The following is a 23,798-nucleotide window of genomic DNA, read 5'->3' as shown; positions in this document are numbered from 1 at the left end:
ATTGAATCCTATTTAAAGTGGCAACCTGTGGCAAGGTTACAGACACTCAAGTATTTAGGTATACGTAACAAGAAATTAATGAGCTTTGAAAAAGGCCTTCACTGACCTCTATAGCTGCATGCACTGGGGAGCAATTTATCTTCAAAGTTCACAGCAGAAGCATTGTGGTTGTTAAAGTTGTTCCCTTAGCAGCTCAGCTTCCCTCTGACCCCCCTCCCAGCATTGACTCAGCAGTGCAGCTACCCCCCCCTCAGCTCTCCTTGCACCCCACTCCCAGCAATGGCTCAGCTCTCCTTGCACCCCACTCCCAGCAGTGACTCAGCAGCTCAGCTCTCCTTACACCCCACTCCCAGCAGTGACTCAGCAGCTCAGCTCTCCTTACACCCCACTCCCAGCAATGACTCAGCAGCTCAGCTCTCCTTACACCCCACTCCCAGCAATGACTCAGCAGCTCAGCTCTCCTTGCACCCCACTCCCAGCAATGACTCAGCAGCTCAGCTCTCCGTGAACCCCACTCCCAGCAATGACTCAGCAGCTCAGCTCTCCTTACACCCCACTCCCAGCAATGACTCAGCAGCTCAGCTCTCCTTGCACCCCACTCCCAGCAATGACTCAGCAGCTCAGCTCTCCTTGCACCCCACTCTGAGCAATGACTCAGCAGCTCAGCTCTCTCTTTGCACCTCACTCCTAAAAGTGATTCAGCAGCTCAGTTCTGTTTGCATCTCACTCCTAGCAGTAGCTCAGCTCTCCTAGCACCCCCCTCACAGCAGTTACTCAGCACTTTAGCTCCTGCAGCTCCCCTTTCTAGAGACCCTGTTCTGCAGATACATTAGAGATTATAAGGCTAATAGGCTGCTATATTACTCATAGAAGGGCAAAACGGCTGGGCTGCTGAGTCACTACTAGATTAAGGGGAGGGGGAAGAAGGGGAAGCAGAGCAGCTCAGAGAACTTAAATGCCCTTAGTGCTTATGTACTTGAGGATGGTTTGCTCCACAGTGCCTGCGGCAACAGAGATCACTGGGAGCTTGTTTTGAAGCTTAATTGCTTGTTAGGAATATATAAATACTTGATTCTCTATAGACTGGTTAATAGTTCACTTTTACCTTCCTTATGTTATCAGCATTTGTCGGTTCAATGTAGGTTCAGGTTTCCTGTATATCCGGTGTAATTTCTTCACAGGACTTTTCCTTAAGGCAAGTGGAAGCTCTGTGTTAGAGATGAACAGCCTTGGCTGAATTACTGTGTGATTTACAGTACTTACCTGCTGACATTTCTGTTCTTGGGGCATTGCAGACAGTGACTAGGCACTTTGTCAATACTGTATATCACTGCTGCTTAAGCTTTTGCAGATATAGCAAGCTGCTAGCCAACTTAAATAAAATGGTAAATGTGGGATAGAATCAGACCCAGAGCAGCCTATCTTGTCTCCTCTGCCTCATCTTCAATATAAAGTATCTATATTATTATGACCGCTTTTTTCTGCGGATATCAGCCCAAACTTCCCACCCATACATTTCATCTATCCCAACCACCGACCCATTTCATCCATTCCACCCATCCATCCATCTGTCCATTAATTCCATTCCTTTCATCAATCATGTGTTGCAAAAACGATACTTTCATCTTAAGCTGAACAATTAAAATGATCATATTCGGGGGATTCCAATAAGGCTGCTACGCCACTTTTCTGGCATAACTTGCTCTTGTTAATGTGTTGCGCCTAATTAAAAAAAAACATCTGCAACTGATTTGGTTCTGATAGTGACTTATGCGCCAAATTCAGGTAGTTCTAATTTGCTTCAATTCTACGTTTTAGCCAAATTCAAAATAAAATACAGTCCATATTTTTCGAAAGTGGACCTAATTAAGACCAACCTTCTTTTGTCTACAGTGACAGATTTTGCAAATCAAATTCAAGTATAAGCCCGAGACAGGTGCATACATTTGGCGCACACTGCACCACTTTTAGAATGCATGCAAAACACTTTTGCAAAATCCGTCTGTTCCAGTCTTTGTCTTTATGAATTCCAGGGGAGGTTTTCTTCCTTATATGTCAGCCTGATCTGCTTAAAGTAAATCCATCTTGTCAACAGATGGTAATGGCTTAAAAAAATCTTGTTTCTGTGCATACTTTGTATAAATGTATGATTGCAGACACAGCCATATTTACATATGCAGGCTCTTCTTCCTGTAGTGTTGTTCCATGTTTTCTCTTTCCATGCAAATCTACCGGTTTTATCAGATTGGTTCAAAATATCAGACCCCTGGGGCAGACATATCCAATATAAGTTAGAGGGAGAATTTCTTGTTGCCCATAGAAACAAACCAGAATTCTTGATTCCTTTTTTGATTTATTGCTATGAGCAATAAGAAATGTAATTCTTCACTTATCTTTCATACATTGGACTTTGTGTGTCTCATTTAGGAAATTTGCTGTCTCTAGTGCATGACAGAGAATCTATGAAGATGAAATCACAATATGAAGCAGCAAAGTTAAAAACATGTAAAAACTTTATCAGAAAATCCTTTTTTACGATAATAATTGATAATATATATTCACTTGAGGTTAATATTGCATACATTGCAGCACAGCAAAGTAAAAAAAATGTGACCTTTAGGTCTTGGCAGGTTGTGTGTTTATTGGAGAAAGTCTCTGGTTATAGTATTGAAAATACCGCAGTGAAGAATGTATGGAGCTACCTAAGATGCATTCTATTTATCTTTGAATTTTCTCTACAGCAACCACAACTTGAAAGGAAAGACAGCCAAAACAGCTCCCAGCACAGTGTATCGAGTCACCACAGTGGGCACACAGCGTCCCCCCTGCGCAGTGCCCCTCTTGCCTCTGACTACCCATCCACTGAGGCACCACCGGTAGACCAAGTTGAAGGTTCAGGACAGAAAAAGCCTGATCCATTTAAAATCTGGGCCCAGTCCAGGAGCATGTATGAAAGCAGACGTGAGTATTACCTTTTATATGGTTGCTGCATTTTGCGTAATATGTTTTCTTTAATGAAAAAATAAAGACATTCTTACAATATAGCGAAGTGCTTCTCAACTCCTGTCCTCAGGACCCACGAACAGGCCAGATTTTAGGTATTGCCTTGGGGAGATGCAGACTAGAATACTGCAATCACAGCAGCAAATTATATCACATGTGATGTATTTCAGTTATCCTGCAAACCTGGCCTGTTAGTGGGTCCCGAGGACAGGAGTTGAGAACCACGGATATAGAGGGTTGACATGGTATTATGAAGAGCATTATGATAATTCTGCAGGTATGGTGGTGCACTTTTATAGGATGCACTAGACACCGCTATTATTGGCATTGTTAAAGGGCTAGTCCACCTAAAACTGATATTTTAACTATAGGTGGAACACATTGGGCTGTCATAGCTGATGGTTTCTTATTTTTTATGAATACTCCCAACTTTGAGAGCTCTTGCCCATAAGTCTTACACCTGGGAGTTGTGGGTGATCTCTACCAACTTGGTGTGTTCAGCTGTTCCTGTTCTATTTTCCATAATATAAAAGAAAGAATCCACCAGGGAATGTAGGAACCCCTTCTAATTGCCTCAGCAGGTGTGCAAAGCTGCAGAGATCTTACAAATAGAGTCCCAGGAGATATAAAAAACTGTCAGGTAATGCAACGTTCCAGTATCTACCAAAAACTGACAATATCAGTTTTAGATGGACAGACCCTTTAATTGTAAGTACGGGTCTACTTTGATTTAAAAGTGGGGAAAATATGCAACATGCCTTTATTAGTAGTTGGATATATGCTTACATTGGATCACATATTGGAAACATGAAATGCCAGATCAATCGGCTGATGTGGGATAAAGAAATGTGTCACAGCATGATAGCAGGTTTTGAACAATTTGGTCCATCCAGACTGTTGATGTTCTCATGGCTTATATATTTATTGAAGAGGATTGTACAAAACTCCAGTCTAAACTGTCTCAGTTGACCATGTGGTCCTTTTAATACTGCTGTGCATATGGAGCTTAGATACACAGGCTTAGCAACAAGAGTGAGAGTGGCTTAAAAAAAATGTTGGCAGCTGTGCCACTGATGACCATCTAATTCTGTAAATCCTACCTCTTCAACAGAGCATTGCAGCTGCCCTCAAATTCCCATGGTCCGGCATCAATTTATGACCAATCCATCTAGCCTAGGTTTTGGATGGCAAGACTTCCCTGGGCCCCATAAAGAATATGTATACACAACATTTGATATTCCTGATATATGCCTGCTGTACCATGTTCTCTTTGTATTGCTTCCTTTTCATGAAATCCCTGGTGTTCCTGCCAGTCCCTCTACTTTCCTATTAAAAATAGACCACACTAAGCAGAACTCACCGTGTTCACTTCTCTAGCTATGCTGGGAACTCAGCCTGCTCTCCTCCAATGATCAGACTTGTCCTGACACCCTGCCACCCCCACCCTCCCACACAGCCATTCACTGGGAAGATCAGTGTCCTGTTGCTTCTCCTCCCCCAGCTCTTATGCAGCAGAGAACATATAGAATGCGATCACTTATTAACAAAAAAAAATATTTATAATTCTTATATAAATATATACCGTATACACAAATGTTTTGCCTTTCATTTCTATTTTAAACTGAATGGGTTGTTTTACAAAGTTATCGTTTACAATCACTTTAGATTGTCCTTACAGTAATAGAACCTTTTGCGTTCCGTGCTACAGCCAGCTAGAGGCCTTTCTGTGGACTGTGCCTAGTAACCTTGTTACATAACATGACATCAGTGGCAGCTTAAAAGAGCAGCTGATGAGCATCAAATTCTGCACTTTTGTCTTGAAGGGCACCATCTTTTTTTTGCATAGGCAGACAGTTCCGACAATAGCAACACTGTCCTTTTTAGACTGCCAGGGTCCAATATTGAAAGATCTAGTTGGAGCCCTCTTTTTAGCTGATAAATTTATCGTTCTCGGTATCCTCTTGTCTTGGTTCCTCCTGGCTTGTCATCAGAAACTTTGAGGGCATCTAGAATATGTTATGTTAATAGGCGCACATGTCCATTTAGCATCACTGCCATCACTTCCTTTGATAATATAACACCGCAACCCAAACTTAAGTCAGTCATTAAAAGGTCATGCTTCCTTAAAGGGTAAGTCCACTTTTGCGGAACAAAATAGCAAATAAAAAAATAATATAGTGTATACAATTGCCACACAAGTCATATTGTAATTGAATGATATTCAGAGTTGAATTTCCTTTTTAATCTGTAGCTCTGTAATTCTCTGTAAAATGCAGTGCACTATGGCTACCTGGAGGCGTTCTGTACACAGACAGGTATGTCATTTCCTGCTTGTGTGATTGGCTTACTGATTTTCCCAGAAGTCCGCACTAAGATACAAATTCGATTTTGAGCATTCCCTGCAACAAAAATGCAATTTCTGGAGAGATATTCTCAATGGGAAATCACATCTAAAGGGATGCAGACCCTGCAATTTTCCTCATTGGAGCCCTGTAGGTGCAGCAGCTGATTGATAATTACAAAACCACCCCCATACAGATTCACTTGGACGAAGACAAACGGACAGCTATTTCTCCAGAATAACAGAAGGTAGGAATCTACAACAAAGTTTGTTAAAATCCCTGCAATGTACATAGATCACCCAGAGAGCAATATTTTTTGTCAACAAAAGTGGAGTTACTCTTTAAAGCGGAGTTCCACCAAAAAGTGGAAGCTCTGCTTATATGCCTGCCACAATTGGCACCTTTCAGGGGGTGCAGGTACCTGTTTTTGACAGGTACCCGTCTCCACTTCCGAGAGATCTTGCCACGGCGAGATCACTCGGAAGTTTGGCCCCTTCCTCCTTCCCCCACCACTGGACCATTCAGCAAGCGCAGCGTGTTTCGCACATGCACAGTAGGGAACTGGCTGAAAGGCTTCACTGCCGGTTTCCCTTACTAGGAATGATGGCGGCAGCACCCGAGAGCTGATGGAAACATCGGCTGGGGTTCTGACATCGCTGGATTCCAGGATAGTAGAGCTGCACGATTAATCATTAAGAATCGAAATTGCGATCTTTTTTTCTCTTCCTGATCTTCAAAACAGCATGTCACGATTCTTTCTAACAAGTGCAGAGAGTTCTCACAGCTGGGAAAGAAAAAAATCAAATCAAATCAGCCTGCCAAGTTGAATCACAACATGCAAATAAGTAGAAACAAAGTATCTTTTTGTTCTTTTATCAAAGGAAAGAACTCCCGGAGTGTAAATGAAGGAAGTTTAACCATTTAAAGACCAAAGCTTTTCTGACATTTGTTGATTACAAGTAAAAATCATTATTTTCTGCTAGAAAATTACTTGGAACACCCAAACATGATATATATATTTTTTTTTAGCAGAGACCCTATAGAATAAAATGGTGGTTGTTGAAATATTTTATGTCACACCGTATTTGCGCAGCGGTCTTTCAAACGCAATTTTTTTGAAAAATTACACTTTAATGAATTAAAAAAAAAAACTAAACAGTAAAGTTAGCCTCATTTTTTTGTATAATGTGAAAGATGTTACACCGCGAGAATCGTGATCTTTATTCTAAGCAAAAAAATTGTGATTCTCATTTTAGCCAAAATCGTGCAGCTCTACAGGACAGGTTGTCCTAATATTAAAAAAGTCAGCAGCTACAGACTTTACATTTTTTGTTGGGGGGGCGCGGAACTCTGCTTCAGCTTCTGCTACTTCTACAATTGTGTTAGTTGTCCTTGATCTTGACCACCTGCCCTTCATTCCCTCAGTGCCTCTCCCGCCCCCCTCCTTGCCTTTCTGAGATCCTTGGAAGCAAAGTAAGCAATCTATCCGCCTCTGATTACACCTTGGGTTTGTACCCGTTTCAAGAAACAACATAACTTAGAACAACTTATTTACAGCTGCACAGAGAAACCCTTTCACCCAGATTTACATTGTTACCTTATTACTTTAAATATTGTTACATGATTACATTACACCAGTGCAGCCTGCCTGAGCCACACGCTAGCTGAATGCAAATTTGCCTAGAAGCGGTTGTTTTTCCCCCTCGACGCACACTGCAGAGGAGTCCCGCAACGCCAAACTGATTGATGCAAATTTCTTGGAGAAATGACTGCACAGATCAGCATGTATGTAACCTTGACATAACCGTTAAGAGCCCGCTATGTTTTCTAGATAGGAAGCAAATGGACCAGCCGCTGTATGTTGTCAGGTTCAGTCACTGTGAACCCATATGAAACATTTGTGCGCCTATATAATGATTGGCATTTTTCCTTATTTGGCAAATGCACAATAGCATGCCGCTGACCTGCTCATTTTTCAAAGCGGCTGGAATATATCAGCTGTTAAATCTGCTGCATGAGCAGGTGGACTGTAGAAATACAGCTGTTGCTCGCCAATATGTGGGATGGGCTGTGCCTGAACATTAGTATTCGTATATGAGATACCAGCTATCGGGAATTTAAAGGGTGACTACGCTTTTACTATGAACCACTCGTTTGCATTTGTCCCTGCAGCTTTTAATAAAAATCCACTAGGATGCATTGCCTTTACCAACGCTAACTCCGATTTCAAGCTGCAGGAAGCGCGGCCTCTCAGCGCGGTTTACATTTTTTACGACTGGTGTGGGAGCGGCTCATGGATGATTCTGTTAGAAGATGGGCCTTCTTATTCAAATCAGTACAGAGCCAGTCCCCCCACCAATGTCCAATAATGGCAGCCAGGGGCATCTTCCTAACCAGTTGAAGAGGAGGAAGCAGTGGTGGGTGGCTGCAGGCCACACTGGCTGGATCTGAGCTTCTTCAGTAAATGTAATACATCCTACTGGCTTTTTTTTTTCAGAGGCTGCAGGCAAGTGTGTGAATACATGACTCAAAGTTAAAGCTATTATGACTGGCCTTGACAATTTAAAGTGAGCCTTTCGGTAACTACTTTACTAGTCTGAATAAATTCATGACGTGTCACAATATACAACAGAATCTTTGTTTTTGTTCCTTCTGTACCTTTTATCATGAAAAAGCCATCCTTGAACTCCAATCCAGTGTCTATGCCTAGGATGAGATGATGTCATAATGGACGTAAAGCCTCTTTCACACCATGGTGCAAAGACGTCAGTTTTTCTACACGCGTTCTGCAAGCGTACAAAGAAAACAATTGTTCTCTATGTGCCCTGTTCACAACACTGGTATCATGTGCAGATTTTTTTCTGAGCAGGAATGTGCAATGTACACTCACCGGCCACTTTACACTCACCTTGCTAGTACCGGGTTGGACCCCCTTTTGCCTTCAGGACTGCCTTAATTTTTCATGGCATAGATTCAACAAGGTGTTGGAAACATTCCTCAGAGATTTTGGTCCATATTGACATGATAGCATCACGCAGTTGCTGCAGATTTGTCGGCTGAACATCCATGATGCAAATCTAATGCCGCGTACACACGGTCGGACTTTTCGTCTACAAAAGTCCAACGGACGCTGACGGACTAAAGCTGGCTGGTAATCCGATCGTGTGTGGGCTTCTCCGGACTTTCAACGGACTTTTTTAGCCTCAAATCCGACGGACTTTAGATTTGAAACATGCTTCAAATCTTTACGTCGTAAGTACGACGGACCCCGAAATCCGCTCGTCTGTGTGCTAGTCCGACGGACAAAAACCCATGCTAGGGCAGCTATTGGCTACTGGCTATGAACTTCCTTATTTTAGTCCGGTGTACGTCATCACGTACGAATCCGTCGGACTTTTGTGTGGTCGTGTGTAGGCAAGTCCGTTCGTAAGAAAGTCTGCCGCAAGTCCGCCGAAGGTACGTCGGAAGTCTGTCGGACAGGCTGTCGGACTTTTGTAGACGAAAAGTCCGACCGTGTGTACGCGGCATAAGTTCCACCACATCCCAAAGGTGCTCTATTGGATTGAGATCTGGTGACTGTGAAGGCCATTGGAGTACAGTGAACTTGGGTGAACAGTGAAGATGGGTAGAAGAAAGAAATGGCTGCACATCCAGAACTTCGGATAGCCTTTTATGTTGTTGTACAAAGATAACACCAAAGACACCAAACCGTGGTCACATAGACGCGTTTCACACATAAATCTTGTGCTTAATCATGTTGATCATGAAGGTAATGATTAAGCACAAGATGTATGTGTGAAACGCGTCTACGTGACCACAGTTTGGTGTCTTTGGTGTTATCTTTGTGAAACAAAATAAAAGGCAATTGGAAGTTCTGTATTTGCAGCCACTTCCCACAGAGGCGGGCCGGGGCTAGCACTCTGCAAGATACTCCAATCAGCCTTATCTCTATATACCTGGAGCAGTGGTTCTTTTTCTTGTAGTGAAGATGGGTACACTGTAGTCATAAAGGGATGGACATGGTCAGCAACAATACTCAGGTAGGCCATGGCGTTTAAACCATGCTCAATTGGTACTAAGGGGCCCAAAGTGTGCCAAGAAAATATCCCCCCCACACCATTACACCACCAGCCTGAACCATTGATACAAGTCAGGATGGATCCATGCTTTCATGTTGTTTACGCCAAATTCTGACCCTACCATCTTAATGTCGCAGCTGAAATCAAGACTCATCAGACCAGGCAATGTTTTTTCAATCTTCTATTGTCCAATTTTGGTGAGCCTGTGTGAATAGTAGCCTCAGTTTTCTGTTCTTAGCTGACAGGAGTGCCACCTGGTGTGGTCTTCTGCTGCTGTAGCCCATCTGTTTTAAGGTTCGATGTGTTGTGCATTCAGAGATGGTATTCTGCATACTTTGGTTGTAACGAGTGGTTATTTGAGTTACTGTTGCCTTTCTATCATCTCAAACCATTCTCCTCTGACATCAACAAGGCATTTTCCTCCAAACAACTGCCGCTGACTGGATATTTTTACTTTTTCAGACCATTTTCTGTAAACCTTAGAGATGGTTGTGTGTGAAAATCCCAGTAGATCAGCAGTTTTTGAAATACTCAGACCAGCCTGTCTGACACCAACAACCATGCCACGTTCAAAGTCACTTAAATCCCCTTTCTTCCCCATTCTGATGCTCGGTTTGAACTTCAGCAAGTCGTCTTCACCATCTCTAGATGCCTAAATGCATTGAGTTGCTGCCAGGTGATTGGCTGATTAGCATTTGAACAGGTGTCCCTAATGAAGTGGCCGGTGAGCATATATGCAGTTTTCTGCATGGAAAAAATAAACTGAAACTGATGTGACATCAACGTTGTGGTGTGAACAGAGCACATAGAGAAAAACTGACATCTCTGTACATGGTGTGAACAAGCCTTTTTTTCCATTAATTTTTAGACATGTATGGTGTGAATTAGGCCTAAAATAGGAATGTCTGTACGGGGACTTAACTTTTGCTCTGTTGGTTACATCCCTTTTTAAAACTTGAGGTGCACATCAGAAATGCACTAAATCCATGTGCATTTAATGGCCTGTTCACATCTGTATGCTGTGCTGCAGCTTGATTTTCATTGGCCAATGTGAACAACGTATGAGACATGGAAATGCATTAAGAACTTGAGTCACCGCATATTCAAAATACGCATCAGTGCGCTATGAAAAAAAAAATATATAGGCCAAACAAAAACGCAACGGTGTGAACTAGCTTTATTACTCCTTATGACAGTCAGGTGCTTCAGTTTTGGGCACCTCTTCACAAAAAAGAGTATTGGAGAACTGGGGAAAGTGCAGAGATGGGCAACCAAACTGAAAGGGCCATGGCCATGGAGGAGCTCAGCTACAAGGAAAGATTAGCTGAATATGCCTAGAGGAAAAGAAATGTAACTTCTACATATCGAAAGGCTTTTTCACAGTAAGAGCTGTGAAAATGTGGAATAGACTCCCTCGGGAACTAGTTCTGGTCAGCTCAGTACAGTGGAACCTTGGTTAAAGAGTAACGCGGTTAACAAGCGTTTTGAAAGACGAGCAACTTTTTTTTTTAAATTCTGACTTAGTTTGCGAGTGTTTGGCAAAATGAGCAGAATTCAAGCTAATGGGGTGTACAGTACTGCATTTGGCCAGAGGTGCGGGGGCGCTGGTGACACTCGGAACGGTTCGGAGCCATTCAGAAATATTCAGGGACACTCGGAAATACTCCGTTCCGAGTATTTCTGAGCCTTTCCAAGGCTTTTTGAGTTCAGCCGAGCTGTCCCTGAGTACAGGGGGTCCCCGGGTTACAAACAAGTTAGGGTCTGTAGGTTTGTTCTTAAGTTGAATCTGTTTGTAAGTCGGAACAGGTACATTTTTTAAGTGTAGCTCCAGCCAAAAAAACTATTTTTAAGCTTTTTGGATAGCATAGGGAAGGGTTAACACCCCTGTAACATTTGTTTTGCTGTCTGTGCCCCTGTTCAGAAGATTTCACCTCACTTTCTGTCCCAATGACAATTGGATTTTGAAAATTTTGGGTTGTTGTGGAAACAAGCCTTGGTGATAATGCATCAGTGGAGGTACCTTTTCCCCATAATTGCTCTTACAGGAGTAAATTTCCCTTCCTAGGGGTAGATTTCCTCTCACTTCCTGTTTTCTCCCTCCGTTTGTAAGTAGGAGTCGTTTGTAAGTCGGATGTTTGTAACTAGGGGACCCCCTGTATTTCCGAGGCTCTCTGGCGCCCCCTCACCTCTGGCCACATGTGGTATTGCATGCAATAGAAGTCAATGCAGAACGAACTATCTTCGTTTCCATTGACTTCTATGGGAAAACTCGCTTTGATATGCGAGTGCTTTGGATTACAGGCATTCTCCTGGAACGGATTATGCTTGTAATCCAAGGTTCCACTGTATATTGTTTTATAGAAGAGTTGGATACATACCTAAACGTGCAGAACATAACTGGATTTTACCATTTATAGGTAATAACACCAGGGGTAGTTGATTCAGGGAATATCCAATTGCCTCCCGTTGGAGCAAATTGGATCATGCTTTACTGTTTTTATTTTTTTTTGCCTTCCTCTGCAAAAACTGTGGGATTGTATATATGGAGTTTTTCAACCTGACTAAGTAAGTATGTGCCCAATACTATTTTACCTTGCCTAAGCCAAGAAAATCTAATTGAAAATCTCATCTCATCCCCCTTAACGGGGTTCTGGTTTAGGAATTTGGATATAACAGATTTCATTTGCGGAACTTATTCAGTCTTTTACATATTCCCAGAAACTGTCAGTATATCTGGCTGGAGGAGCCCAGTTAGAGAAATGGCAGTTGCTGAAACATGACCAAACTCCATTCTTCGCTTCCGTAAATCCACCAACTGCCAAAAAGCTCACAACCAAATTCTGTTCTTTTTAATTCAATAATAGGGAAATGCAAGAATGTTCTGTATATTTTGTCTCTCTGTAAGTAGTGAACTATGACAGCTAAGATTTTTTTTATTTTAGTGTGGAAAGATCTCAATGCATGAATAAAGCACATTGGATAGTTATTGATGTTTTGCTTAGATTTTATGGGTATTTAATCTTAATTAAGGTAAATTGCCACCCAATTAGGCTAAATGGCTTGGAGAGCAAGAAAAACTCCATTAATTGCATTATTGACCAGCTGCCTTCAAGTGAAAATTTTTAGCTTTTTAATTTTAAAGCTGAACTCCAGCCTTACCTTTAGTCTTATGCAGTTGTACCGGCTCCTCTGCTGTTGTGAAATTGATTACTTTGATTTAACGCATGCTGATTTTATACTACATACTGAAGCAATTCAGATAGAGCCCGTCTTTTATTGGCTTGTGGATATCCAGCATCATTTATCTCTTTCCTGCCCATGCCCCTCCCACTATTCATTATCTGCTTGCATTGCATAGAGCGGTGCAGAGACCCAGCAATAAGGTCACTAGGTTTAAATGAAGGTATGTAGTGAAAACGTAAAAATTTTATTTCAACATTTCATTAGCATGTTGAAGTAATAGTCATTTATTTAAAAAAATAAAGCTATTACTGTGGTCTTTAAGGCTCCATTCACACATGAGTGTATCAATTTGCTGGCGTTTTTCGGGTGTGGTTTTTTTTTTTTTTAAGCTTTTTTTGCTGCTTTTTTCAAGCCTTTTTAAAGCGTTTTAGAAATGTATTACAAGGGTTTAACAGCTTTAGGCATTTTTGTTTAGCCAATAGAAAGCACTAGGGGGAGGAGAGGGAGAGGAAATTAGGGGTGAAGAGCTGCTGTTTGACCGTTTTGCAAGCATTTTATGAGCATTTTTCTGTTCAAGTCAGCCGTTTCTAATGAAGTTCATGGGGCCAAAAGTGCTTGTAATCTGCCAAAAAGAAGCTCATGTACTTTTTTGAGCTTCGGGCATTTTGCTTCAGGTGACAGAATGCTCATATGTGAACAGGGGCTGTTGAATGGGATTTTGCTTGTTGGACGTTTTGGAGCTCCAGAGCTGGAGCTGCACGATTAATCGTCAAGAATCGTTATCACGGTTTTTTCCCCATTGCGATCTTGACAAAGGGTTTCCCGATCTTCCCGATCTTTGGTATGCAGAGAATTTTCTCTCTGCATTTAAAAGTCAAAGTCTGGACAGTCTGCCAAGTTTTAAAACATTCTGTCAGTGGAATGTTAAGTCTAAACATTGTAACAGTTTGTCTTTTGCATCAAAGGAATAGACTTCTGTATGTAAATTAGGAACGTTTAACAACACTAAACCTTTTTCTGACAGTTGTGTTTTCAAGTAAAAATCATTTTTTTTTGCTAGAAATTGCTAGACATTACTTAGAACCCCCCAAACATTATATATATATATTTTTTAGTAGAGACCCTAGAGAATAAAATGGTGGTTTTTTGCAATATTTTATGTCATACTGTATTTGCACAGTGGTCTTTCAAATGCAGTTTTTTTGGAAAAAATACTTTAATGAATTAAAAAAAAAAAAAACCTAATTAGTAAAGTTAGCCCAAATTTTTTTTTGTATAATGTAAAAGATTTTACGCCGTGAGAATCGTGATCTTTATTCTAAGCAAAAAATCGTGATTCTCATTTTGGCCAGAATCGTGCAGCTCTATGCAGAGCTGAGCGTTTTACAAGCTGAAAATTGCTCAGGTGTAAATGGGGCCTAACAATTCATCCGGTGACCACAGGTATATACATACTGAGATTATTCCTTCTCCAAACACAAAACAAAACAGGCTGCACTTCCATGTGTTTTTTGTTTTTTTTCTGATATCAATCAAGCTTTATTGCAACTAGTGCAAATTCACAAAACCTAAGGCCCTGTACACACGATTAAAGAATTGTACCAAAAATACCGCTTTCGATCTGATCGTTAGTACAAAGCTTTCGCCTGAAATTATCCAAAGGGACAAACACGAAAACTTTTCTCGTACGATACCAGATCGTACAAATTTTGTTTAATCAGTACAGTTTTCGTCTGAATATACAATATGAATACACTACAACACATTACATCACTTCTGAATTTGTATTCTGTCGTTAGAGAATTTTCGTACTTTTGTAACCTCTTCGTTTTTGATATGAAGACTGGCATGCAAAAAAAAAAAAAACGGACGATCGTTCGTCTGATAATGTCATTGTGTGTACCAGGCTTAACTATGCCACATCGCTCACCACCAGACCCTTTCCTACTTCCTAGGATGTGGAAGTGAGTTTGGCTTTGTGAGTTTGCACTAGTTGCAATAAAGCTTGATGGATATCAAGAAAAAAAGTTGAGGGAATTTAGGATAAAAAAAAAAAAATCAGGACATTTTTTTAACGAATTCAGGTTTTCTTTATATGGGTCATCACTCAACTTTTCTTTCAACTTATATTTCAAGAAATAAAGTATTGAAATCTGATTTATGTGTGATATTGGGGTAACTTCACCATACAAGATTTTACCAGTTCCATCGCTCCCTTTGTATATTAAGATTAAAAACAGTTTGTAGTTGGCACATTTGACAGCCTTCGATAACATCATGTATGAGCACAGTTTGTAACTGCAGACCAGTGGTGGCTGGTGGTATATTCTTGGGGGGGGGGGCAGGCAGTTGGTCGGACGGTTCCTAGCCTGGCACTTACCCCATCTATGGTGCAGGGCGGCTTCCTCTTGCTTCTCCTCCTCAGCATCACGGTGTCTCCTCCTCCTAGGCCAATTGGGACGCTTCTCCTTTCGGCCAATCGGAAACGGGTCTTACGACCCGCTTCCCGATTGGCCGGGAGGAGAATCAGTGTGACAATAGCGAATATTCATTTATTCGCCCACCCTTTTGTTGAAACCGATTAAAGCCTCTTGCTCTAATCATGTGCTTGAAAAAAAAAACCCTATTGGAATCCATGCGTCTGGCACCCCGCCTGTAGAATGGGGGGGCGGCGCCCGTGCGCCCCGTATGGACGGGCCGCCACTGCTGCAGACATTGGTTATTTTACAGTGTGCTACTGCAAAGATTTCAAACTCAACTGCAGGGGAATGCTCGTAATTGCTGTTTATAAGTAAAGAAAATCCAACAAGCTTTAGGAATCTGTGTCTGCTTTATCAGGGCTAAAAATATGGTCCCAAAACCATTAGGAATATTAATCTTAAAGCAAATAAAACCATTAGCAAGTGTACCGTGTAAAATGATGTCTAATATTTGTATTGCTGACTGTGACCCATTTGAGAAGATGCCTTCTTATGTCCTGTATGGTACAAGAACAAACAAAAACACTTTTTCATAGAATTTGTTATATTTTTGTTCTATGAGCTGTTTGTATTGCTGTTTCCCAATGTATAGATTTTTTTTTTTTTTAACTTTCTATGGGGTCGATGGGGTAGGAAATGAGAGGAAACCTTTCTAATGGTGATGCAGACAATAATTAAAAAAAAAATATGAAAAAGGTTCTGACTCCTATGTCAAAACAAAAAAAAAAAAGTTTTGGCTGGAGTATCACTTCTGGTATCCTCGATTTATGAATCTTTTCAAGCTTAACTCTACAAATAATGTCCCTTTAATTAGTATTTACTGCACTAACCGGTGCACTTTCTGGACACTCTGTACTGTATTAACTGTATGTAGCCTCAACTACATATAGTATACAGCATTATTCCTGGCAGCGGAATGAGGACTTTGTCTGACACCTAGAGCAAAATAGCTTTAAATGAAATATCGTATTTAACCTCTTCAGCCCCGGAAGGTTTACCCCCCTTCATGGCCAGGCCATTTTTTGGAATTTGGCACTGCATTAGTTTAACTGACAATTAGTCAGTCGTGCGATGCTGTACCCAAATAAAATTGATGTCTTTTTTTTCCCCACAAATAGAGCTTTCTTTTGGTGGTATTTGATCACCTATGCGTTTTTAATTTTTTGCGCTACAAATAAAAAACAGACCGATAATTTTGAAAAAAAAAAACAAACAATATTTTTTACTTTATGCTATAAAACACACCCAATAAAAAAAATTTTAAAAATCGAATTTCTTCATCAGTTTAGGCCAATATGTATTTTGCTACATGTTTTTTGGTAAAAAAAATCTCAATAAGCGTATATATGGCTTTGTTTGCGCAAAAGTTAAAGCACCTACAAACTATGGAATACATTAATGGAATTTTTTTTAAATTATTTTTACTAGTAATGGTGGCGATCAGCGATTTATAGTGGGACAGCGACATTGTGGCAGACACATCTGACACTAAATGACACTTTTGATCACTGCTAAATAAATGCACTGTCATTGTGCTAATGACACTGGCAGGGAAGGAGTTAACATCAGGGGCGATCAAAGGGTTAAATGTGCTCCTAGGGAGTTCTTTCTAACTGGGGGGGGGGGGTTGGTTGGGTGAAGACAAGATCTCCATCTTCCCCTTTCACAGAACAGTGGTCTGCCTTGTTTACATAGGTAGACTGCCGTTCTGCCTCTCCTCAGAACGATCACGTGGCGCCGGCAAACATTGGGTCCGCCGGACCCGCTGATTGACTCCCGCTGTGTCCAATTAGACCCAGTGCACGAAATCACGTACATGTCCAGAAGTGGTTAAAGCAGTTGTAAACCTCTGACACGAAATAGAAACAAAGCATATACCTCAATAGTGAGTAACTGTCTCACTCCAGAGCACTAAGTTTAATTTCTTTCTGCTACCCCACTTCTCTGCTATCTGCATGAGTCTCTTCTGACAGGTTTTCCAGACACCAAGAGAAAAAAAGGTGACGGGGTAGCTCCCAGCACACAGCCTGTGATTTACAGCCTCAGCTCTGTTCCTGTGTGCTGTGTGAAGCTGGGGGGGTGTCCAATCCCTCCGCTCCAATCAACACTCAGAGCTCACCTAACTGAGCTCTGTGGAGTGTAACTTCAGCTCTTTTCCCCCTGCTTTCTGAAAGCTTAGAGAAGCTGTATACATTCTGCACTTTGAATACCTGTAGAGAAGAGAACGCAGCAAATAAACAGGTACAACTTATGTAGGAGGATTTGTTTCATCTCTGTGTATCACCAACGCCAGTCACTTCACTGGGTATAAGTAAGGGTTTACAAACGCTTTAAGGTACGTTAACAATCAATATCAAAGTATAGCTGATAGGGCAGCTGCATTTAGGGCGAATCTTTGACTTTGTTTACCTGTCTGGCAAAGCTTTCATAAAGTGTGAAAAGAGAGTGTCACTACTGCCATCTAATAAAGATGTTCCAAAGCCTCACAGTTGGACTGACGAAATTATAAAAATCAGCCAGAGAGGGCAGTTCCATTTCAAACGTTTTTTTGATTGGCTGGCAGTTTGGCACTGACTGCCATGTGTAGAGCAGGGTTATTGTATGGCAATTCTTTGGAGCAGCTTCAGGGCAGCAAGGGGCAGCTCTTCCATATGACTCTTCTGAAAGACCCAGAATTCCCTGGGGGCACACATTCCCCGAGCTCAGGCCCATCCCAACCCCCATGTTTCAACCAATCATTGCCTTGTCCGGCACCTGGCCATGCCCCTATCAGTCAAGGCTCTTTCCCTAGGGAAGGGGGCTCAAGAGGCCTTCATTATCAATCAGATATAGTACATGGGGTTTACCAAATATAAACTCATTTGAGCTGGAGTAAGCACAACTTAAATCCTGATTTTAAATTGTAAGTTGTTTGAGACTTCCTGTTAAAATTCTATTTCTTCTGGCTTTGAGGAGACGCACTTTGGTGACTTTGCCTTGGCTTTATTCTACCTTGTGTTTTCACCAGGAGCCATTGTTTCCAAAGTAGATTCTACTCTCTGCCAAAGAACATCCATTAGATGGAGCTCGTTTATTGGACATTGATTGGCTCATGATCCAAATTCAATATTCTTTAGTCAACATAGACTTCAAATGTATTTATCACTGTCTCTTTGTATGCAAAAAAATAAGCCAATACATAATTTGTGTTAACTAAGCACGTATGACTCATTAATATTCTAAACAAAAAGTGCAAATGCTAATAGTCTCTTGGTCTTTTGAAGCATAGCCGAGTAATCATGATTTTATAACTTGGGTTTGTTTTCTCTACTTTGGTGCTTCCAACTTAAAGTGTTACTAAACACACAGCAGTAAAATCATTCTATACTGTATATGCAGTAAAGCATGCTTGTTATACTCTGTTGAACCTAAGGGCTTAATCCTCTGCATTGTGTAAAAAAAAGATGTTTGATCCTGTTTGCACAGATCCTCCTTTTCTTCCACTAACTCCAAAACTGATCCAAATAACACAGAGTCCATGAAGTCAGGCTGCACATGCTCAGTTTGGTGTGTATTGCTAGAGAGTTTTTTTTCTTTTCTTGGGAGAGTGCATGTGATCAGAACAGGGCCAATCAGCACTGTCCAGACATGGGGTCAGGGGTCTTGCATCTCAGTGCAGTATGAAAACTCTTCCTGCAAGCTTTAACCAAGCACTGATAGAAGTCATAAGACTGCTATATACTACTGATGAGAAAAGGTATTTAGCAGTTTAAATTTACTAAAATTATTGCCATGTTCTGTGTACTGTGGGGGACCAGATATAGTGAATGCAGGGTCCTGGGTTTAGTAACACTTTAAGTTACCTTTTTATTTGCATTCACTTTACCTTTAAATCTATAGAATATTCTATAATTGTTTTAAAGTTTATATTTGTTTGATCAACTTTTGGCAAATAGTCAAATCAACGTGTGTTCATATTGTTAAATACATTATTTGAAATTTTTAACTTATAATTAACTAAATACCTTGCTCACTACATATACATGCTGTGCTACCCGCCTATGGTGTAGTACAGCAGTCATGCTTTTCTGCTTTTGGGACCACGGCGTTGAGCTAGTGACAATACACTCTCCAGCTACCTTATGCTAGAATTGATCTTTTCATGATACTTTCCAGCCAGGGTGCTGACTGTACTCTCAAACATACAGAAATCACAGCTACAAATCCACATATGAAATATATTCCTGTGAATATGGTGCAGCCAGCAGGTTGAGACTCACTTTATAATGAATTTCCAATATTAATAATTTAAAAGTATTTTTTGAAAATACACACCAGTCTGCCTTTAAAAAACAAAATATTGAAAAATTCATTTTGGCCCCAAATTATAATAAACTGGATGCAGTCCCTTGGCCCGACTACCAGTTTTATTTAACACACACACACAGGGCCTCACATATGAAAGAGTCAGAAGTTTCCCATAATGACCAATCACATTTCGGCATTTTTTTTTAAGTTGACTTTAGCTCATGGAGACAAGAATCCTACTGGTTGCTATGAGTGAGATAATTCCCTGTTAGACATTTAGTAAAATGAGGTGTTTCCCAATATTTGACACTGGCATCTGTACTTCTAGCTCTTTCTCACAAGTCGATGGCCTGACCACAAGAAATATCTTCCCCTAATTATATTGATTCTTTTTTCTTTCCGTAATGGTCCTCATATTACCTTTCCTACTTAACTTACTTACTGGTATTGTCATGTACAGACCACTACTGAAATCAATAATAGAGTATAGCTGCTAAGGATAACAAAAACAGTTTTCTGGGAACACAGTGAGGTCAATGAGACGACCCTCTGCTAAGGCAGAAGTAACCTACCATGGCACTTCTGCTGTTGAGGAAATACCAGCCGCACATTGCTGTATCATAAGGGCATTAGTGGGAGGATATGCCGCCTTGTGAGTCATAATACTCTTCAACCACTCTTGTCAACATGCCTCTTGTGTGCATACTACCATATGGATAGCATAATGTTTCTGGACTGTCAATGGAAATTCTGGACCCTCTGAACCACATGATGTTCTCCTTATTATTAATATCCAATATGCACAAAAATGAGCATCATAATATACCAAACCTGTGGCTAGGAAGATATCTATCTGATAAATATGCCAGGATGAAGCTTCTATTTGTACAATAAAGGGGGAGAATAAGCATAATTGAATCAGGGTTCAAACTGGGTGAGTTAGATAAGAATTAAGGCAGAATGGGGCAAGGTAGCAGCTATTGGCCTCCCATCCCTTTGGTTGGCATGGCCCTTCCCAATCAGACACCAACAGTCTACAAGTACATCCTCCTTTGTGATTTCACAGACAGCTAAACAGTTTTGACTACTATTCTATCCCTTTGGTTTACTTCAGAAGCATAAGAATTGTAGCTGGGACCCCTGGACATCCACCGGACCCCAGTCTCCTGCCTAGGTCGCCTCTCACCAGAGCCATGAACTTAACAGCATTTGTTTCTCCTGTTATGAGTGTTGCTGTTCCACTGGTTAGCACGACCTGAACAGGTGGTAGAGACAATACAGTACATGGCTTACAATGCCGAGTTGCAATTGGACTGTACACTTCATTATTCAGAAGGTTTATGAGAAAAAGATGAAGTTCTAATCATACCATTTGCCCAGTGGAGCAGTACCAGAACGATATGTTGAGCTGTTGACGCTGCATGGAGATACTTCACCATTGAGATGTTGATCAAAGTGATACCCCCACTCAGTGACATACACTATATTGTCAAAATTATTGGGAGGCCTGCCTTTACACGCACATGAACTTTAATGGCATCCCAGTCTTAGTCCGTAGGGTTCAATATTGAGTTGGTCCACCCTTTGCAACTATAACAGCTTCAACGAGTGCGCAGTCATGTTGGAACAGGAAGGGGCCATCCCCAAACTGTTCCCACAAAGTTGGGAGCATGAAATTGTCCAAAATGTCTTGGTGTGCTAACGCCTTAACAGTTCCTTTCACCTCAACCACCCAAAGAACACCTTTGGGATGAATTAAAGTGGAGACTGCGAGCCAGGCATTCAAGTCCACCATCAGTGCCTGACCTCACAAATGTGCTTCTGGAAGAATGGTCAAACCTTCCCATAGACACCCTCCTAAATCTTGTGGACAGCCTTTCCAGAAGAGTTGAAGCTTTTATAGCTGCAAATAGTGGGCCAACTCAAAATTGAACCCCTTCGGATGTTGGACGAGAAGGCCTGGCTCGCAGTCTCCGCTCTTATTCATCCCAAAGGTGTTCTATCGGGTTGAAGTTAGGACTCTGTGCAGGCCAGTCAAGGTCCTCCACCCCAAACTCGCTCGACCATGTTATTATGGACCTTGCTTTTGTGCACTGGTCCAAATCATTTGGGTGAGTGGGGGTTATGGGGTGGGGCTGTTTCCCAGGGGTTGGGCCTGGCCCCTTAGTTCCAGTGAAGGTAACTCTTAAGGCATCTGCCTGCATACCAAGACATTTTGAACAATTTCATGCTCCCAACTTTGAGGGAAGAGTTTGGGGATGGCCCCTTCCTGTTCCAACATGACTGAGCACCAGTGCACAAAGCAAGGTTCATAAAAACATGGATGAGCGAGGGGTGGAGGAACTTGACTGGCCTGCACAGTCCTGATCTCAACCTGCTAGAACACCTTTGGGATGAATTAAAGGAGAGACTGCAAGCCAGGACTACTCATCAGTGCCTGACCTCACAAATGCACTTCTGGAAGAATGGTCAAACATTCCCATAGACACACTCCTAAACCTTGTGGTCAGCCTTCTCAGAAGAGTTGAAGATGTTATAGCTGCAAAGGGTGGGCCAACTCAATATTGAACCCTACGGACTAAAACTGGGATGCCATTAAAATTCATGTGCGTGTGAAGGCATGCGTACCAATACTTTTGACAGTATAGTGTATGTTTGGAATTATTTAGCTAACTGCTCCCCATTCAGAATGCATTCGCAGAACCTGGTAGAGAGAAGACTTCAAGCAGCAACTTCTTCTACAGCTCTAAGATGCTATGCAACAAAATGCTGGAAGCCACAGAGGAAAGCTGGTGCTGGAAGATGTAAAAAGATGCATCACAATAAGCAACATTCTTTAGGGACATCCAGCTTCTGTTATGCTCACCAGTCAATGCAACACCGCAGCATACTTTATGGGGTACACTTTCTGTTCCCAACATGAAAAGGCCACTTGGTTGTGCTTTTGCTGTCAAGGCCAAAGGTCTCCAGTCCTCTTCTGAAAGTAGCAGATTATAATTTAAAATGAATTACTCTACAAGGCTCCTATATCCACAAGCTTACCGTTTTCATTTCCATTTAATGACTACTTATGTATGCCAATTACATATAAGAATGACATGTGTTCCATATACTGTCACTGATATTCCCTTGTCATGGAGTTTTAAGACAGCCGTTATAGAAAAAAAAGTGACTGTCAAAGTTGAATCTAATCTAGATCTAGCTGAGACAACCGTTTTGTAGACTATTAGTCAATCGTAACTGTTTACCCTGCAGCCGTTTTGTCGTTCAGCTCATTAAGAAATAGCCATATCTCTAAGGTATTAGACAGAATTTCTAATGTCTTTGTGAATCTCTAGCCCTGAGTGAATTGAAAGTATGCATCCTTGTGAAGGTTGAATTCAGCTCACACAAGCCTTTCCTTGGCTGGAGCGAGAAGTCGGGTCAGGGTGAAGTAGCTTGGGCAGTTGCCTTAAGCCATATGCTGTCTATGCCTTGCATACACATTAGATATTTCTACAGTCTAAACAAGGGAGCATTTTATCTCCCAACAGAACTTTAGTTTAGATATCTAGATTTTTTGTGACAAAAGGAAGGACTTTAAAGAAAATCTATGGCCAGGCTGCAAACATATAAATATTTCAATATTGTTAATAAGTCAGAAATAAGCTTTAAAGGAGACATATAGCCAAATCTTTTTTGGCTGTACATCTCCTATGTTTCACAGGAGTGCAGTTCGTTCTGCACTCCTGTAACCCATTTTCAGCCCAGCTAAAGCCCAGTGTCGGCTGACATCACATAGCCGGTCCAGGCTCTGAAAAGATAAGGTCGGGATCCACCCAGATGCCTGGACCGGCAGCTGACTGACCATCTTAGTGAGACACTGAGAGGCTGAGCCAGCTGCTCCCACCCCCTTCACATCCCAGTGCTCCAGTGAGTGCTGGAGGGGCAGAGCAGAGTGCCGGTGGCTGACAGTCTCCAGCTCTCTGCAGGCTGAGGGCCGAGAGCTGAGTGATCAGTGGTGTTTGATCGCTCAGTTCTCTGTCTTAGAGCTGGCAGGGGGACAGCTGCAGCATCGGACTGACACTGAATCCATCTAGGTGAGTATTTTTTTTTAATGAATCTCATACTTATCTTTTAAAACAAGCCCTCACAGTCCTCTATAGATGCAGACACTGTGAAGCAATTCTTCCTCAAATTTCACAGCAGAAAGTACTTTTTTCAGGAGTTCAGTTTTTTCTGTTCCCTCTGACTTGGCAGCCTGCTAGTCTGTAATGTAAACGTAGAACATGTATACAGGATGAGGGGGAGAGATTAAATTGCTGAAACCTGACTTGAACAACTTAAAACGATATTAAAGCCTTGTTGTGGGGGCAGCAGGTATGCTCCCGACCTGCGGCTCTGTGTGTCCATTAAGGATGGGCTCAGGAATGTTCGTAGCTCCA

At 41.5% G+C, this 23,798-nt stretch overlaps 1 protein-coding gene across 9 annotated transcripts in view; it reads left to right on the top strand.

Moving 5' to 3' along the window:
* Positions 1–23,798, top strand: part of MAGI1 (membrane associated guanylate kinase, WW and PDZ domain containing 1) — a 763,134-nt gene that overhangs the window by 689,890 nt on the left and 49,446 nt on the right. For all 9 annotated transcript variants that reach the window (XM_073592190.1, XM_073592191.1, XM_073592187.1 and 6 more), the window contains one exon: positions 2,742–2,961. In XM_073592190.1, the coding sequence (XP_073448291.1) occupies positions 2,742–2,961 (220 nt within the window). The remainder of the gene's footprint in view (positions 1–2,741; positions 2,962–23,798) is intronic.

Source organism: Aquarana catesbeiana, linkage group LG07, assembly GCF_042186555.1.
Source record: "Aquarana catesbeiana isolate 2022-GZ linkage group LG07, ASM4218655v1, whole genome shotgun sequence".
Classification (NCBI taxonomy): domain Eukaryota; kingdom Metazoa; phylum Chordata; class Amphibia; order Anura; family Ranidae; genus Aquarana; species Aquarana catesbeiana.
Note: the sequence above shows the minus strand (reverse complement) of the source record. Positions and strands in the feature narration are given on the sequence as shown.